General features: G+C 40.0%; 3 protein-coding genes across 12 annotated transcripts; all 3 read left to right on the top strand.

The window, feature by feature from the left end:
• On the top strand, nucleotides 850–5,306 carry LOC109728720. 6 transcript variants are annotated; one of them, XM_020259219.1, is made up of 5 exons: nucleotides 850–964; nucleotides 1,194–1,694; nucleotides 3,204–3,882; nucleotides 4,059–4,756; nucleotides 5,027–5,306. In XM_020259219.1, exons 3-4 carry the CDS (start codon nucleotides 3,266–3,268, stop codon nucleotides 4,750–4,752), a joined length of 1,311 nt encoding a protein of 436 aa, XP_020114808.1. In that variant the 5' UTR covers nucleotides 850–964; nucleotides 1,194–1,694; nucleotides 3,204–3,265; the 3' UTR covers nucleotides 4,753–4,756; nucleotides 5,027–5,306. The 6 variants fall into 6 exon arrangements, with proteins under 6 accessions (XP_020114808.1, XP_020114810.1, XP_020114807.1 ...); XM_020259221.1 differs by having other exon boundaries at nucleotides 853–1,694; nucleotides 5,042–5,306; XM_020259218.1 differs by having other exon boundaries at nucleotides 854–1,694; nucleotides 3,208–3,882.
• On the top strand, nucleotides 6,496–11,943 carry LOC109728775 (protein FAR1-RELATED SEQUENCE 5-like). Of its 2 annotated transcripts, none has more exons than XM_020259298.1 (4): nucleotides 6,496–6,646; nucleotides 7,261–9,470; nucleotides 9,559–9,679; nucleotides 11,150–11,943. In XM_020259298.1, the coding sequence occupies exons 2-3, from the start codon at nucleotides 7,315–7,317 to the stop codon at nucleotides 9,596–9,598; spliced, it is 2,196 nt and encodes a 731-aa protein (XP_020114887.1). In that variant the 5' UTR covers nucleotides 6,496–6,646; nucleotides 7,261–7,314; the 3' UTR covers nucleotides 9,599–9,679; nucleotides 11,150–11,943. The 2 variants fall into 2 exon arrangements, with proteins under 2 accessions (XP_020114887.1, XP_020114886.1); XM_020259297.1 differs by having other exon boundaries at nucleotides 9,559–9,685; nucleotides 11,152–11,943.
• Nucleotides 13,503–17,310, top strand: LOC109728708 (protein FAR1-RELATED SEQUENCE 5-like). Of its 4 annotated transcripts, none has more exons than XM_020259198.1 (2): nucleotides 13,503–13,670; nucleotides 14,304–17,310. In XM_020259198.1, the coding sequence occupies exon 2, from the start codon at nucleotides 14,316–14,318 to the stop codon at nucleotides 16,929–16,931; it is 2,616 nt and encodes an 871-aa protein (XP_020114787.1). In that variant the 5' UTR covers nucleotides 13,503–13,670; nucleotides 14,304–14,315; the 3' UTR covers nucleotides 16,932–17,310. The 4 variants fall into 4 exon arrangements, with proteins under 4 accessions (XP_020114787.1, XP_020114784.1, XP_020114786.1 ...); XM_020259195.1 differs by having other exon boundaries at nucleotides 14,239–17,310; XM_020259197.1 differs by having other exon boundaries at nucleotides 13,770–17,310.

Raw genomic sequence — 18,253 nt, 5'->3', positions numbered from 1 at the left:
AAAAAACTATATTTATATTTTAAATAAAATAAATTTAAAAAAATTAATTTTTTGCACAAAGCTTGTATTGTCTAAAAAATTTTATTAGTATGAGTTTATTTATAAGTATTTTTATTTACCTATATACATATATTATTTATTTATTTAGCTATTTATTTATTTATTTATTATTATTAATTTGTGGGTGATCCTATTCCTCACCAACTGCTGCAGTTGGAACTACGACCAATTTGGATGCAGTTCCAACTGCAGCATTTGGGCCTTCTTATGCCGTTGGAACTGCAGCAGTTGAACTCAACTACACTAAACCAAACAAAGAAATTATGGCTGTACGCATTTGCAACTGCACTGCAGTTGCAAATGCGTACAACCAAACAGCCCCTTTAATTCACAGAATACTAAAGTAAAAACAATACAAAATTCTAAAGATAATATTTTAAAATTTTCTCTAATAAATTATTGGGCCGAAGATCCGCCAACCAGGATCTGTTTGCATTCCTACAAAGAGTGGTCAAATTTAAGATTTTTTTTTTTAAAAAAAAATATATCATCAGAAACTGTAAGAATCTTAATGAAAAAGATAGTGGATGGTGCTATTTCAAAATGACCTGTAATGAGAGAGAGAGATTTTTCTCTATATATTTTTACACACACACACAAAAGAGAGAGATTGAAAAAAAAAAGAAAAAAAAAAGAAAAAAGGGAAAAGCTTTCGCTCTCTCTCCTCACTGTCCCGGAAAGCGATCTTACCATCTTAAGCTCCCACTACAGCTGTTCTCCAATTCCCCCACATTTTCCTATTCCTATTCCTATCCCACCCCCTCCACCTTTTCTTTATTTATTTATTACCCCCCCTCCTCCTCCTCCTCCCTAGGCTCCTCCCCTGCTTCTTCTCCTTAATTAACTAATTAATTAATTACCTAATTTGGTTCCTATCCATATTCTCCTCTTTGAGTAAATCGAGGTGAGTTGTGGGTATAAATATATACATATATATATACAAATATATGTGTGTGCACATCCCCCTCCCTCTCCAAGGGTCTTCTTCTCCTTCCTCTTCCTCCTCTCTTCCCCTTTTATTTGCTTTAATTTGGTTGGTTTTTCGCTTTTTTGGGGACGCAGACGAGGAGGAGGAGGAGGAGAGGAGGGGATTTTTTTTTTTTTTAAAGGCATCTTTTTTCTTATTTTTGAAGTGTTTTTTGCGGGGTTTTGGTGGAGAGGAGCTCTTTTTTGAGGGAAAGGTGTCATCTTTTTACACTTTTTGAGCTCGTTTGGAGAGGTGCCTTAGTTGGAAAAGAGGAGCTCCTTTTGGATTGGGTGAGATCGTTTTTTATCTTTATTTCTTGGGTTTTGAGCTATTTTTGGACCCCAATTGAGGTAGAAATTTGAACAAAAGAAAGGGTCTGTTTTTGGAATTTCAAAGTGTTTGTTTTCTGGGGATTATCCTATTTGGATTTGGGGTTCTGTGAATTTAGGATCATTCTAGGTGAGAAAGAAAGAAAGGAGGAATATTGGATTAATTTGGATGGTTTTGGAGCATCAGAAGGATCTAGGGGACAAAAAGAACTTCTTGCTGGAGTTGTCCTGGTTCTTGTAATTTGAGCTGCTGCTTTGAAGAGAAGAGAAGAGAAGAGAAGAGAAGTGAGCCCACTCCAAGAGAGAGAGAGAACAACAGGAAAAAGAGCCAATTTAAGGTATGCTATTTTTTCTTTGTTTTATTTATGTGATCACTTCATTGCATTCATGTACTGTTCTAATTTAATCCCTTTTTGGGCATTTTTCCAGTATATAACATAGAAATGCACAAGTGAAATAAACAACTTACAGAGATTGCTTTGTCAATTTTGCTGAGTTGCTCTTATCACACATTTGTTGTTGTGTTGGCTATTACTGATGATGCAGTGTGCTCTTAAAAGAGCGCGCTTTCGCGGATTCTCGGTAGCTTCAGTATAGCCTTAAAATGAAGTTGCATTCTCGCATTCGCCTTCTTCGAGTTCGGTATTTTTCCCCTTCGTGAAAGTTACGCCGTTGCGAACTTCTCTTAGTGATTCAATCTCTGTGAATTTGTACTGTAATTTGTGTCTCTTTTTAATCGATGTGGAGTTGTAGAATGTTTGCCCAATCTCTTTGATCAGAGCTTCTTAACCATGCCGCCTCTCAAAGTGATTCATTGAAGTTGAAATAAAAAGGACCATCATAAATATTCTTTCAATTTTTACAGTACTTTAGAGAGTTAGTAGTTTAGACGTGCTTTCGGCCTTCATTCGTGCCATGCACGTAAAGATTCTTCTAGAGAAAGGATATTTGACCCATTGCTTGGTTAATTAACTTTCGGTGTTTTGCAATGAATCGCGGTAGGTCTGATCCTCAGTTACCCTTTAAGGAAGGGAATAAGGCTACTAGAGCTCGTACTGCCACGTTATGCTTAATGCAAATAGTTAATAAATGCGAGGGAACTAAAATGGACGTAATGGCTATTATTCTGCTTTACTTGGAAACATGCAAAATAAGTGGATTTACCAGAAACTTGCTAATATTCAAATCACTTCAATATAAGTTGAACTTCCTATTATTCGAAGGATTCGGAAGTGGCCCGGAGCTCTTCTGGCACTATTTAAATCACTTCAAGGTCGAAAAGTTACCAATTTGATCCCCTCTTGAGTACTAGATTCATTTTTCTATGTTGCCGTACACGTATGTTTTTTCGGTTTCACTGAGGTCGATTGCTATGAAGGATAATAATATGACAACCGACACGCATTTTACTGAATTTTCAAGCTTATAGACCGAATACACGACCAAGACAATTTCATTTTGCTGGAGTTGTTTATTAAGACATCGGTGGCTTGATTTGTGAAAGAAAAGGTTTGCCGACCGAGTTGGTAGTTTTTGCGAAAGTAGATCGAGATACTAGTTACTGTACTCACTGAGGATGTGATGTTGTTTGTTACCTCTAGTACTTATATTACTAGTAGAGCTGAGACTATGACCATCATTGAAGATGTGATGTTGTTTGTTACCTTTTGATTACTTGTCAAATTATGTTGATTATTATATCGTTTTATTTTCAGTAGGTCTACTTAATAATTGGTAGCATGAATTCGGCATATTGTACACGTGAATGAACTAGTTTCTCCTCCTGGTTTTGCATTAAAGCAGCTACGATGCACTGTTTATATAACACATCAATCATCTCTCTTCAACTAGAATTACTGGGCCCGGTCAGCTTTTCCCTTCGAGACATGGGGAGGCGGCAGTTGTGACAATGATGGATCCCCAATCATTCGTCAAGTTATCAGTCGGATCGCTGGGGCTAAGAATTCCACATCAAGCTCCAAAGGCTTCCCACGGTACAAACGTATCGAATTCCTCATGCTTGTGCGAGATCCGCCTTCGAGGCTTTCCGGTTCAGACTGCATCAGTCCCCTTAATATCCGCGCCGGAGTCCAATCTCGAGTCTCAAAGCAATTATGCTGCGGTTTTCTATCTCGAAGACTCCGACTTGAAGGCGTTGAGGGCCCCACGGTGCTTCCAAACCTCCCAATTTAATCTCGAGATTTCGGTGTATATGGGAAAGCCGGGTCTGCACTGCGGCGTCGGCGGGGGGAAGCAGCTGATCGGGACATTCAGGGTGGAGGTGGGTCCTGGGTTGTTGGAAGGGAAACCCACTTTGCTTCATAATGGTTGGATTAGCATTGGCAAGAACAAGAAAAAAGAAGAGCGGAGAGGTGGGCCGGAGCTGCACCTGACGGTGAGGCTAGACCCGGACCCTCGTTATGTTTTCCAGTTTGAGGACGAGACGATGTTGAGTCCGCAGATAGTTCAGCTACGCGGGAGCAGCAAGCAGCCCATATTCAGCTGCAAGTTCAGCCAAGGCCGGCGGTGAGAATTGAAACCACCTTACTGTTTAGCTTTAGTTCTCTCTCTAGTTTCGTGGCGGGAGATGTTTGCAATGTTCTTCCCCCGTTTTATTAATCAATCTCTGCCATGTTGCCAGGCTTTTGCCACAATCATACTTTCGTGTTATTTTAATGTCCTATTGTATGTGATCATTCCAGGGCGTCTCAAGTAGATCCGATGAGCAACTACTGGTCGAGCTACAACAATGACGACAAAGATGCAGAAAGGAGGGAGAGGAAAGGCTGGAAGGTGATGATTCACGACCTCTCAGGCTCCGCTGTCGCCGCAGCGTTCATGGCAACACCGTTCGTCCCCTCAATGGGCTGCGACCGAGTTGTGCGGTCCAACCCGGGTGCCTGGCTTATCGTCCGCCCCGATCCTATGGGCTCGTCCGACAGCTGGCACCCCTGGGGCCGGCTAGAGGCCTGGCGAGAATCTGGGCCGCGGGACTCCGTCTGCCTCCGCTTCAGCCTTCTCCCTGAGAGCCAAGATGCCGGTGTTCTTGTTTCAGAGGTTTTGATAAGTAGCGACAAGGGCGGAGAGTTCTATATCGATATGGACCGACAGACGCCGGTGGGAGCGCCCGTCTCAGCCCCGCAGGGCGGTTCAGGGGATCACGCCCTCGCGGCCTTGGGAGGATGCGCGGTCGGCGGGTTTGTTATGAATTGTAAGGTTCAAGGGGAAGGGAAGTGCAGTAAACCGCTTGTGCAGCTGGCCATGCGCCACATAACTTGTGTGGAGGATGCTGCGATATTCATGGCCCTCGCGGCTGCCGTGGACCTCAGCATAAAGGCTTGCAGGCCGTTTAGGAGAAAGCCCAAGAAGGGATATACTCACGCGCTTCTAACATGACAAGGTATTCTTAGTTTCATCTTGATATTAGCATCTCTCTCTAAATTGTAGAAAATATTGATTTCTTTCGTGAAGAGAATGCTTTACCTGCAAGGAGCAAATCATGTATCTTTTTTTTCTTTCTTGTAACTTCTTTTACATGCGGAGTTATTACTTTTCCGAAATCAAAAGGTGGCTTAGTATTTCAGAATGTATTTCTTCTTTAGATCATAGATGCAGTATCAGAAATCCTTTTCCGCTTTTTCAGTATTTGATCTTCTAGAATTTGAATCAGGTTATGCATTTTCAGAAAGCATCAGTTGGTTGTTGAATGAGATTAAAACCTAGCCATGGAGACGGCTTCAATTCTAATCGACCGAAAAATGCTCTTTTTATCAGGTATGAGCAACTGCTGCAACATATCGCAGTATGGCGTTCCGAGGACTCTCCAGAAAATTTCTTGTACCAATGATGCTGTGTTTTCTCTCTCAATTGAAAAATCGAAACTGCCATTGACAATGTATAATCTTTCTTGGACTATGATCTTATTCAAGTTTCAGTCAGGCTTCTGTTCTCCTTTTTGTGTTTTCTCTGCACTAAAACTCACTTTTTCAGAAGAATTTACTAATAGTACTGCTGCACAAAGAAGTCAGAAATTTTGTGTAGTTAAACAGTAAACTAAATATACTTGTCAAATAATTACAGCACTTTTTTTGCTGAGTGGTTAAAAAAAAAAAAAAAAAACAGGATGATCTTGTTTACAATCACATTTCCATTCATTTCAATGTTAATAAGAAGTGGTGCTGGATGACTGCCAAAAGAACTAATTCACAATAATAGTGAATTATATTCTGGTGACTGTTTTTGTGACTTTCAAAGTAACAAAAAGAAAACTTTATGAATCCTCATGATTTGAATAATAAGAATCAAATTAAGGTTGGCATAGAATCTCTATGAAAAATTTGAGTTGTACTTAAGTAATGTGGATTAAAGAAGAACTAGATTAACTTTTTCTCTAAAATTTCACTGCATTTGAAGTTCAAAAGCTCCTTCCAATTTTTTGGTCGTCAAATGCTTGGTTGCTACTTCTTGCGATCAGCGCGCACTGGATAATAAAATAGAAAATATGTGATATTCGAATATTAAAAAATAGCAACAAATAATTTTAAGATATTAACCATGAAAAATTAGTTGCAAACCATCCACTTCTCAAGAGAGAACTGAAAAACTGAAAAAAAAAAAATATTTTTTTGCTGTTTGAATCCTAGGAAAAATAAGTTTTCTGGAAAATTGTTTAATATTTTTATGGAAAAATAGTATTGTTATTTTTTCTATTTTTTATCTGAAAAATGAAAATAGTAGAAAAACATGTTTTTCCATAAATTTTTTTTCTGAAAATACTTTTTAAAGGCTTTTTCAGGAGTTGTAACATCAACAATTAGCACATTCTGAAAATGATCTCTCCACTCTAATTTTTTTTTTTTTGATTCACATCCTTTTAGCTTCTATTTTTTAAATTTAAATTATTTCAGTTATTTAAGGTAAAATTCTTTATTAAATTTAATGGCTTAATTAGCTATTACCAGTTAATTAGTCCAACTTTATTTGCCACAAACTGATTAAGCCCTCTAACCCGGATCCGATTACCCGAATAATAATAACGGGTCAAACAATTTGGGTCACCCTGAGTCGACCGGCGACCGGTTCAACCCATCCCGACTCAAAAAAAAAAAAAAAAAAAAAAACAAAACAAGAAAAAAAACCCTAATTTCGTATTCGAGCGTGCGAAACCCCTTTGCGTTTGATTCGATTCTCCTAATGGTGGTGGAGGAGCAATTAAGAGTTCTCTCTCCCTCTTCGCACGAGATCGAATCCCATCTCATTAATCGCCATCTCTAGTTCGTACTTTTCTCGGGTAAATCCTCTTCCTTTTGTTGTTGTAATCATTCGTGTTCGATTACTTGCAAAAACAAAAAATTAATTAAAGCTGCTTCTTTTTGTTTTGTGCCAATTTTGGAGCTTTTTAGCCTCCATTAGAGCCGCTTGCAGAGTGCATTTGATTCGATTATTTGTTAAAAACCAATGAAATCTACGTCTGAGTTGGGTAGTGATGTTACTGTGAAGTTCTTCGTCTTATTAAGCTGTTTTTTGTTGAAATTAATCAATTAATTCGATGCTTTATGTCTTTTCTGATAAAAAGTTCAAATTTTGCGGCTCCTTGCTGATCCTAGGCTAATTGTATGTCATATATTAAAGCTTTAAGCTTTTAGCGATTGATGGTTGTTCGACATTGCATTTGGGTAGGAGGTCGGAAGTTCGAGTTCTTCTACAGTCCCTGTCTCATTTACTTTTTACCCATTTAATTCTTACTTTTTTGTCATAATCGAAAGTCCACATCTTGGGTCTATCAGAAAGTTTTACAGGATCAGTTAATATAAAATATTTAAACACCGGTGCTTAGTAGCTTCGGCGGTTAGAGATAAATGGTTGTTCTTTGTTTCCTTTATTTAAATCTCTCTCTTTTTTTAGGGGTCCTTGATAGGCTTAGGAATTGGATGTTACCATCTTCTGACATCTCGATTCATGGACGGAGCTCTAAGCGAAGACGGCGGGCTAATAAGAGACATCAACCACATGGACCTCAATGACAACTCAACGGACCCAAGTCACATGGCCCTTGCCCTCGGCGCCTTTGGAATCGAGCTCAACAATGCCTCCATCCCATCCGACTTCCTCCAATTGGATAGTAGCACCGACATCGGCGAGCCCTCGGTCGGAATGGAGTTTGACTCCGACGAGGCTGCAAAAGAGTACTACATAGCCTATGCCAATCACGTCGGGTTTGGTGTTCGGATGAACAAATCGCGCCGGTCTAGGAAGGATGATTCTGTCATTATGCGGAGATTCGTGTGCACGAGAGAGGGATTCCACTCAAAGAGGGTGATTTATGATGATGGTAAGAAGAAGAGGAAGAGAGGGACATCGAGAGAGGGGTGTATGGCCATGATAGAGGTGATTCGTAAGGACCACGGTAAATGGATTGTTACAAAACTCGTGACAGAGCACACCCACATGGTCACCTTGCCTGGCAAAGTCCGGCCCCGTGATGACAAGATTGGGGCCGCACCGAGTAGCTCGGGCTTACTTCTTGGAGAGTCGAGCGGCAGTGGTTTTAATAATTTGAAGAACTTTAATAGAGGTATTAGGGTTAATCCTTTTGGGGAAGGGGGTGAAGCGCAAGGCCTACTAGAATACCTAAAGAGAAAGCAGGCGGAGAACCCTGCATTTTTCTACGCGATTCAAGTAGATAATAATAATTGTATGACTAATGTATTTTGGGCTGATGCTAAGGCTAGGATGGCGTACCGGCACTTTAGTGATGCAGTTACGTTCGATACGAGTTATAAGAAGACAAAGTACATGATGCCGTTCGCAACATTTAGAGGTGTGAACCATCATCTTCAAAGTGTTACTTTTGGGTGCGCCTTGCTTATGGATGAGACTAAGGGATCATATGTATGGCTTTTTGAGACATGGCTCGCGGCCATGGGCAGCCACCCACCTGCTTTGTTAATTGCCGATCGAGATAAGGCTATGGAAGGAGCTATTGCAAGAGTATTCCCTAACACTCGTCACCGCTTTTGTAAGTGGCACATATTAAGTCGGTGCAAACAAAAACTATCAGATATTTATCTGAAACATACTACGTTGAAAAGTGATTTGAAAGAGTGTATTAATAATTCTCAAACGATCGAAGAGTTTGAGACTCGTTGGGAGTGCATCCTTGATCGGTATAACCTGTGGGACAATGCATGGCTACAGTTGCTCTACAACGTTCGCCAACAGTGGGTCTCAGTTTATCAGAAAGATGCCTTCTTTCCTGAATTATACGTATCTCAACAATCAGAAAGCTTGAACAAGTTTTTCAAGAGCAATTTCAACAGGAAGACGTCGTTACTCACCTTCATCACCTCGTTCGACCAAGCCATGGCTGCTCAGCATGAGAAGGAAGCCCAAGCGGATTTTACTACTTTATTTTCCAAGCCTCTTCTTAGAACCCCATCACCCATCGAAAAACAAGCTGCTGGAATATACACAAGGGCAGTGTTCGATAGGTTTCAGGAGGAATTTGTCGAATCTCTTGGCTTTTATGCTGATAAAATTGAGGATGGTCCCATCAGCAGGTATAGTGTCACCAAAGAGGAGGACGGCAGCCGGAGCTATATCGTTAGATTCTCAGAATCAGATAAGAAAGCAAGATGTACCTGTTGCATGTTTGAGTACTCTGGTATTCTTTGTCGGCATATTTTGAGGGTCTTTCTGATTGTCGGGGTCCGCACTCTCTCAGAGGAGTACGTAATGAAGCGATGGACTAGGGATGCCATGACTAGTATTGTTCTAGAAGAGCGGGTGGTCGAGCCGGGACTTAGTTTCCCAGAGTGTATGGTTTCTTGGTACAATGATCTCTGCAATGATGTCGTCAGATTCGGAATGGAGGGTGCAATATCATCAGACTTATACAAGGTTGCAAAGGCAGCACTTCAGAAGGCTATTGCAGAAGTTGTTGCTGCTAAAAACATGCAAAGAAAGGGGCAGCAGAATATGCAGCGCTTTGTCAGGCTGCAGAAGATGCAATACAAGATGCCATTACCGAAATTGCAACCGAAGAAGACTCCTGCGAGGACTGTTCAGCAGGATGAAGTTGGTAGAAATAAAACAGGCATCAAAGATAATTCATTGTATGTAGCATTATACTCGGTTTTAATATAATCATGCTATTTTGGTTTGTGACTGATTGCTAATTCTGTTTTCCTGCATATTTTTCAGAAGTTTAACTGATTCTGCTCTCAGTGGTGGCACCCATTGATGAATAGATCTCATCTGTTGGGTGAGAACATCATGTACAACGTTATTTTCGACTTTTGTACATTTTCGTGCGAGTTACTTACTTAAGGTATGGATAACTTTGTACACAACCTTCTAATTAATATATGCATCTGAGAAGGATTATGCTGTGATTACCATGACCATAAGTCACATAATAACTCCTGATCTGTGTTTATTTATCCTGCATGAATGTTTTATTTTCGCTTTTACCATGCATGAGTAGTGGCATCACATGTGCGACTTCATGATTTAGATGTATCTCAGCTGGTAATTTAGTTTGTTTGCTCTTTAAGTGGGAGCCAAGTATGAACTAGCTGTTTAATGAAAGGTAAGCTGAAAGTGACTTGCTTGCTATAGCTTATAAGTAATAACTACATTAATGTAGATAAGAGTGCATTTTTGCATTGTCTCAAATGATACATCTACTAATTGCCAGTCTCTGACTGTTAAATACCTAAAATAATGGGTTTTTGTTGTTTTCCAGTTGTACGCATCTATATTAGTTCCTTTTGTCACTAGCCGACCCTCTTTTACAACAAAACAGATGTGGTGCTATGATGATGTTAGAAGCATAGACTTTCCATACAAATTTAATGCCTCATCCTGCTTGAGCTATCCCATTGCCTCTTATCCTCAAATTCCTCTTTGGTTGCCTTTCCCTTCGTCCTGAAGTAGTTTCCTTCTTCTCCCTCATCAATTGGTGCTCCTATCATTCCTTTAGCATTGTTTCCCTCGATGATTTGTCAACTCTGTTGCTTCAAATTGTGTAAGACGTTTATGTAGAATCAATAAGGGATTTCCTTGATATTAGGCGGAAGTCCAGCATTTCGTAGGAAAAATCTTGAAGTTTACAGACTATGACTTTTCCTTTTTAAGTTATTGCATGTTGGGATGTTGGAATAAGTTCTGGTAATAGTTTGTGCCTTATGGGGACTTTTGTTTGTGATCACCACCAGGAATTTAATATCTTAGATACTTTGAACTCATAACAATTCCGACTTCTTAGTTATACATTTCATCTACGAGCTGATTTGTCATATTGTGAGCTAATGATTTCGGAACTGTACAAAACCATGCAGTTGTGGACTTCTTTTCATACATGGATATACACCACTAACATATCACGACATGCCTTGACTAAATAGAAATGACATGCTGAATAAGAAATGCATCCAAATGGGCTTTAGAGGAAATAATTGATTGTATAGGGCCTGTTTTTGACTAATACATCACCCAATGTAAACAAGATCTGTGGTCCCAAAGTTCCAACAGAAAATATATTACTGTGACTTAAGCTGATAGTTGTTATTTATTTTGAAACCGTTGATATTAGATTAGTGTCATTGAAAAGTACGAGGATTTGCTTTCTAATAAAAAAAAACCGGGATCTGAGTGCCTATTTATATACCAGTATTTGGACTGGATATTTGTCAGTATTCGTACTATTAATTCCTCTTACCTTTTCCATTATGTGATTAAATTTTCATCGGTTTCTTATCTCTCTCTCTCTCTCTCTCTTTTTTAACCCTGCAGGTGTGGAAGTGACATTTATACTGATATCCTGACCTTGGTAATCTTATACTGAGGGCACAGTTTAGCGATCTGTGCGTGCTTTTGCAATTATTAGTCGGCAAACCTTTTTAGAGATGCTAATCCCCTCAAGTATGGTTTGGATTTTGGAATATCCTAGAAGGAAAACTAATGCGTGCTATGAATATATACTAGTTTGCTCCCGAAGTGCAATGAGATGGTTATCCAGGCAAGTCTGTTGACTTCCACTAGCAATTTGGCCTGTCCTTGAAAAAAAAAAAAAATGCACAGCATTGTCCGCACCCGGGAAAACATAAAATAAGTGGATCATTTATGCGAAAGGGCCTATCCTACTTTCTTGGTCAATAATTGTCCTGTTATTGTGGTCTTTTGTATCGATCAGTGATGGCATCAGAAAGATCCACGTATGCTGATACATAATCTGTTATACATTGACAAGCCAGAGTTTGTTGCCTATTATCACTTGGTCTGATGCATGTTTAAGCCGGCGAGGGATTTGTCGGACATCATTCCAGAGATTTTCGGAGCATGAAGCCAAAATAAACTTCTGGGTCCAAAAGCAGAAGTTCCATTGTAAAGCTTCTGCTTTTAGCTGCAGAGGGTTGTTGTCGGATGGTAACTTTTTCGGACAGCTCTTGATAATTCGCAGATCTGGCTGGGGCCAAATAGGCATAGAAAATTTGCAGAGTGGAGGAGATTCAGCTTGTAAAGGAAAACGAATTTTATACTTAAATTCAAAAAAAGAAGAAGATGCAAGGAGCAATTTGTTCACTACATCCTATTACCGTAGATCAATTTGCTTCAAATGTTTTTGTATATTCTTTATCTTTTTAAAAATTTTTTTTTGCTTGTAATGATTTACTATGGCCTATGGTCCATAAATTTGCATTTGAGTATCTCGCCGCCGTCAAAATAGTTGTCTGAGAAGTTACTGCTTGCACTTGGTGCATCTGCATTCAACTGTTGTTGTCTTCCTCTATCCATTCTCATGCTTCTAGTTAAATCATCTGAACTGAGATAGGAAAGAGGTCGAAATTCATTAGGTGGTAAAGAGTGAAGATGCAATGTCGCAGTGGCGCAGAGATGTATGGATGCACTTGCAGGCAGTAGTAATTGCTGGACCTGCTGGGGATAGCAGGGAAGTACTGAAATTAGAATTTCAGGATGTTAGATACTATAATGCAAACTTCTGAGATTCTGTACCTGTTTGCTAACTATTTTTTCCTATTTTTATGTCAAAAACATAGTGAAGATGAATAGAATCATTATCAGGAAAAAAGAATTGTCATTTGTGTTGCACAGAATCAATCGTATGATCCTTTTTTATCTATCATTGTTGCAGTTTAAGGTTGTTGGATCATTCAGCAACAATGCCACATTCTAAATTCATTTAATACATATATATATGCATCATATCAGTAACTACATAATGTTTATCCAACTTCTACATTGTTGTTTTGTACTGCATGTTAGGATTGTAAAAGTATTGTGTTAAACTTTTATTTCTGTTTAGATTGTACATATATATGATGCAACAGTTCTTGCAAACCCTTTAATCACTCTACTAATTTATTATCCAAAAGGCTGGAATTCGAGTTTATTTTTTAAACATAGTTAATTTTCGAACAGCACAACTTATAATAAGATAACATTCTGGATAATAGCTACTTGGCTAGTTGTACTTTGATTGTGCTGATTAAAGTAAAAAAGGAAAGAAAAAGCAAATGCAATGGATTTTTCACAGTATAAATCAATGTCCATTCAACTCTAAAAGACACATGTATAAATGGTGTAATTGGTAATTGATGTTACATTAAGACATGGTGTAAATAGCATAAAAACAAGGAGGATAGTTTGGGAATAAGGAATAAGAAAAATAAAATAAAAAAAAGGTTAATTTTATATAGGTCCCTACAAACATATTAAATTACAAACACATACCTACAGAGTTTAGCTTTTATATATTTTCTATGCAAAAAATCTAATTTTTTCAAATATGTCCCTGCTGTTAGAATCAGTTAGAAAATTTTAGTTAACCATAGGTTAAATATTTAATTCCAGTTACTTTATGAGATAATTTAATATTTTTGTTTCTCTTATATTATATTATTGTAGTTTTTAGATAAATATATTTGTGATGGCAAAATTGATATTTAATTAAAATATAAAAATTTCTATAATGGTATTAGAGGGAAGTATTTTAAAATATTAAAATTTTTACAGGAATAATATATAAAAATTAAATATTATAAGACAACATTTGTAATTTGCCATATTTGTAGGGACATGAATGCATTTAACCCCCCAAAAAAAAACAACACGCCCGAATCGTGGATGAGGGGAGTTGTCGACTCTGTTTGCGGTGCGCAGGCGGTAGGTTTTAGGGTATCGTCACACCCCCACGCCATCGCCGCGAAGGAGACGAAGAAGACGAAGCGAGAGAGAGAGAGAGAGAGAGAGAGAGAGAGAGAGAACCATCGCCGACTCTGGAAGTAGAAGAAGTAAGTTCCCCTCCCTCTCTGTCTCTGTCTTAGGGTTTCCTTTCTCCCTTCTTTTCCCTTTCCTTATTCATCATCGATAGGTCGAATTTGGCGCTGCAGTTCGAATTCTGTGATCCGAAAAATGGTTTTTTTTGGGGGGCGTTTCTTCGTTCATGTGCAACTACGAGCTCTTCGTGCGTTTTTTCCGTGCGGATTGGTCGAGTTCCGTGACCGATTTGTGATCTTGTTGCCGTTTCTGTGGATTATGTGTTGGTAATTGATGAGGCGTTGCGGAAAAATGCCTCCTTTGTAATCGCGAGCTCAGTTAGATATGGGAAATCTTAGGTGTCGTTTGATCAGTTGCTTGATTGATTGCAGAGTAGAATTATTGTGTAAAAATCAGTATTTTGATTACTTGTCTGTGAGCTCCAATTCAAATTCAATTCGGGATAAGCTGGTGGTGTGAATTCTTATCATGTAGGTGTCGTTTGCTTAGTTGCTTGATTGCGGAGTAGAATTATTGTGTAAAAATCACTTCTTTGATTACTTGTTTGTGAGCTCCAATTCAAATCCAGTTTGGAATGAGCAGCTGCAGGTGTTTTTAATTCTTCTCATGGGAGCAGCTGAGGAGGTTCACTGAATTTAGGGTTTCAGTTGTTGCTCAGAATGATGGATGGGCACCCGCACGGGCTGATCGACCAGCCCGTCGACCTCGAGGATGAGAACATCAACTTCTGGGCCACGCTCGGAGTCAGCCCGCATGTCCCTGTCGTCGAGCCGCCGCCACCGGACCACCCTATTACCCCTCACCATCACCACCCTGTTGTTCACCACCACCACCACCACCACCAAATTGAACAACAGCAGCAGCAGCAGCAGCAGCACCTTGAGCTTGTGGAGCCGCAATCCGCGCGGCGAGAGCTTTTCCCCACTGAGGGGGACCCACGCCTTGAGCCCTTCCTGGGCATGGAGTTTGAGTCCGGCGAGGCGGCCAAGACCTTCTACATAGCCTACGCCGGCCACGTGGGCTTCTCCATCCGCATTGCTCGCTCTCGCCGGTCCAAGTGCAATGAATCCGTCATCATGCTACGTTTTGTATGCTCAAGAGAAGGGTTCAGCCGTGAGAAGCGCATTACTGCCGGCAAGAAGACCAGAAAGCGTGCCGCATCGATTAGAGAAGGATGTAAAGCGATGCTTGAGGTGATTCGGCGGGGAGATGAGAAATGGGTCGTGACCAAGCTCGTGAAGGAGCATAATCACGAGGTGGGGATGCCGAGTAGGGTCCATTATATTGAGACTGAGGGTGGCTCTGAGATTGACCCTTATGTTGGTATGGAATTTCACTGTCTTGAAGCCGCAAAGACGTTCTACTATTCCTACGCCAGCCGCACGGGGTTCGAAGCTCGTGTTCGGCAATCTCGCCGTTCGCTGCACGATGAATCTTTAAAGATGTTGAAACTCGTTTGTTCAAAGCATCGGTACCATTCAGGAAGGGAGAACATCGGAGGGGAGGAAGGGAAGCGGGTGCCGATTGTTGATCCTTCAAAGGAGGACTGCAAGGCATTGTTTGAGATAATTAGGAAGGACAGCGATGTGTGGATGGTCTCCAAGGTCGTGTTGGAGCATAGCCATCCGTTGACTCCTGTTCCACCGAGCAAAGTGCGGTGCGTCCGCTCGCAAGGGGAGATTCTTGTTATTGCAAAGAACTTTGCCGACACAAGAAATCTTTTACTTAATGGTCAAGACTCGCGGTATCCCAGAGAGATCCGGTATAATGATTTGGGGCCGGAAGATGCTCAGAGCCTTTTAGAGTATTTCAAGAAAACGCAAGAGGAAAATCCCGCATTTTTCTATGCTGTGCAGATCGAGAAGAACAATTGCATGACTAATATCTTCTGGGTGGACGCCAAAGCTCGAATGGCTTACTACCATTTTGGGGATGCTGTTAGATTCGACACAAGATATAAGGATGATAAGGAATTAATACCCATAGTGACATTTATGGGTGTGAACCATCACGCACAACCAGTGATATTTGGCTGTGCTCTACTCGTGGACGAATCGGAGTCGTCATTTTCTTGGCTATTTGAGAAATGGCTAGCTGCAATGCCAGCTGGCGCTCCGGTTTCACTAGTAACCGAATTAAACCGGCCGATGGCAACAGCGGTCGCTAAGGTATTCCCTAACACACGACACTTTTTCTGCAAGAAACACGTTCTGAGTACCATCCAGGAAGACTTACCTGATTTGTATACAGAACATTCCCGTTTTGAAGCCGAGCTAAGGAAGTGTATTGACTGGTCTGAATCGATCGAATCGTTTGAGTCGTGTTGGGATGCGATACATACCAAATATGGCTTGAAGGAGAATGCTTACCTGCAGTCATTGTATGATATTCGCCATCAATGGGTCCCGGTGTATGTGAAGGAAACATTCCTTGCTGAAGTTTCCATATCTCAAAGCAGTGAAGGTCTAGACAAGGTTATTCTGAAGTATTTTACGGCAAAGACCCAATTGAGGATAGCTGTTAGGCAACTCGGACAGGCCCTTGCTAGCCACTATGAGAAGGAAGCTCAAGCAGACTTTATTACAATGTTTGAAAAACCATTTTTACGGACTGCATCGCCAATGGAAAAGCAAGCGGCTGCTATCTACACCAGGGCTATATTCAATAGGTTCCAGGAGGAATTTGTTGAGTCCTTGGGTTATCATGTGGATAAAATTGACGATAATAAGTATCAGGTGACGAGAAATGACGGCGATGAGGAGACGCATACTGTCACTTTTATTGCCTCTGAGAACAAAGCGCGTTGTACTTGCTGTATGTTTGAGTTCTGCGGCATCTTATGTAGGCATGCATTGAGGGTGTTCATAGTCGAAGGTGTCCGCACTCTTCCGAAAGACTACATTTTAAAACGGTGGACAAAACATGCTAAGAGCGGTACTGTAATGGATCATTATGTTGAACTAAGAGCTAACTGTGAAGACCCTTCAACTGCAAGATACACTGATCTCTGTCGTGATGCCATTAAATGTGCAAAAGAGGGCGCGGCATCCGCCGAGCTGTATAAAGTTGCAAAGGATGCGCTTCAGAAGGCTTCAGAGGAAATCTTATCTACAAAGCAAAAGAAGGGGCAACCGCCAATAATGCAGATTTTCATGACATCACAAAAGAAACATAGCAAAAGGCTTGGAAAGGTCACGCCGAAAAAGGATTTTCCTGATAAGAGTGTGAAAAGGTCAGCATCGAGAAATTCATTAATTGAGGATGACATTAGATGACCACAAGGCCGCATGCACATGTCTTGGTCTGAGATAAATTATATATGTATGCTTCTAGCACATTATTGGCGTAGTACCGGCTACGAAATCAACGCATCCTTGGTTTGGGCCATTGCAGATTGTAAGTAGTTTCGATATCAGTCGCGCTAGCCAGATAAAGATGCATTTGTAAAATAATTGAAAATGCTAGTTTTGATGTAGACAGCAGAAGTCAGCTTTTTGCCTTCCTTGTGTAAGCGGCTGACATCTACTTGGTTTCTGTTTAATGTTTTACTTGCAATTTTGCAGGGGTATTTAGTTAAATATCTCAAGTTAGTTGTATCTCTTCTTCAATTCCTCTTTAGTATGAACTGAGTTAGGTTGTCTAATTTTTTTTTTTTCAAAACTGCTTTCTCATTGGCTAGTAATTCATCAGCAATTCATGAATCATTCGTGATATCTTGGTTTAAATATTTAACATGTATGATGGAAATATGTAAGTATAATAATATAGTTGGCTAGAGCATCTTCCAAGTTGGTCTTTCAATGCTCTATATTCAGTATTTATTTGGACTTTTCGGGGTTGGTGGTCTAGTTTCTCCTTGAAGGGTTATAGCAAGCTAGTGATACAACATTGCCAATTTTCTTTTTAATATGATTCTTGTTGAGCAGATGTTCATTATTTCCTCCGCAACAAGGAGTTGAATGTGACTAGATTCTAGATGGGGCTTTAGACTCTGATGCAATCATACCAACTGTTTATAATCTTATTACACATGCATTAGGTTTTATAGCTCAGAACATGCATGTTTGAGCAGTGTTTTAAACCTGAGTAGTCTATTAAGGGTAGAGGGTTTGATTAAATGCAGTTGTTTGTTGCTACAACCTCGTGCTCTCTTTCCTAGTATGATTCACGCATCACATTTTTTTGCTTGATGCAGTGTTGCACATGTTAAATCTCGTTTTCTTCTTTGCTTGATGCAGTGTTGCACATGTTAAATCTTGTTTTCTTGGATTGGATTTGTTGTGCATATCGATCTTTTTGTTTTTCCCAATACCTGCAGTTATATGCTTGTTTATTTGGTCTCACACCAAAACTCAGCAGCAGATTTGTGCAATTGAAAACTCAGGATTCCCCTATTGCTGCTACTGTTCTATCAAAGTCATGCAGGTTTTCTATTATACTGCATGGATTTCGTATATTTCTGATTCCAGGCTGGATGATTAATAAGTCACATAAATTTGCTCAGACAGCAATTCTTATTTGGCAAGACAGCCCAACAACTCTGAAGGAACTGTAATAAAACATCGAAATCTACAACAACTGTTGCTGATGCTGTATA

The sequence above is a fragment of the Ananas comosus genome, linkage group 24, assembly GCF_001540865.1.
Source record: "Ananas comosus cultivar F153 linkage group 24, ASM154086v1, whole genome shotgun sequence".
Lineage (NCBI taxonomy): Eukaryota > Viridiplantae > Streptophyta > Magnoliopsida > Poales > Bromeliaceae > Ananas > Ananas comosus.
Note: the sequence above shows the minus strand (reverse complement) of the source record. Positions and strands in the feature narration are given on the sequence as shown.

Coding starts and splice junctions, on each gene's coding strand:
- LOC109728720 (XM_020259219.1), top strand. CDS start 3,266: ATGATGGATCCCCAATCATTCGTCAAGTTATCAGTCGGATCGCTGGGG. Junction 3,883..4,058: donor AAGTTCAGCCAAGGCCGGCG/GTGAGAATTGAA, acceptor TGATCATTCCAG/GGCGTCTCAAGTAGATCCGA.
- LOC109728708 (XM_020259198.1), top strand. CDS start 14,316: ATGATGGATGGGCACCCGCACGGGCTGATCGACCAGCCCGTCGACCTC.
- LOC109728775 (XM_020259298.1), top strand. CDS start 7,315: ATGGACGGAGCTCTAAGCGAAGACGGCGGGCTAATAAGAGACATCAAC. Junction 9,471..9,558: donor GGCATCAAAGATAATTCATT/GTATGTAGCATT, acceptor CATATTTTTCAG/AAGTTTAACTGATTCTGCTC.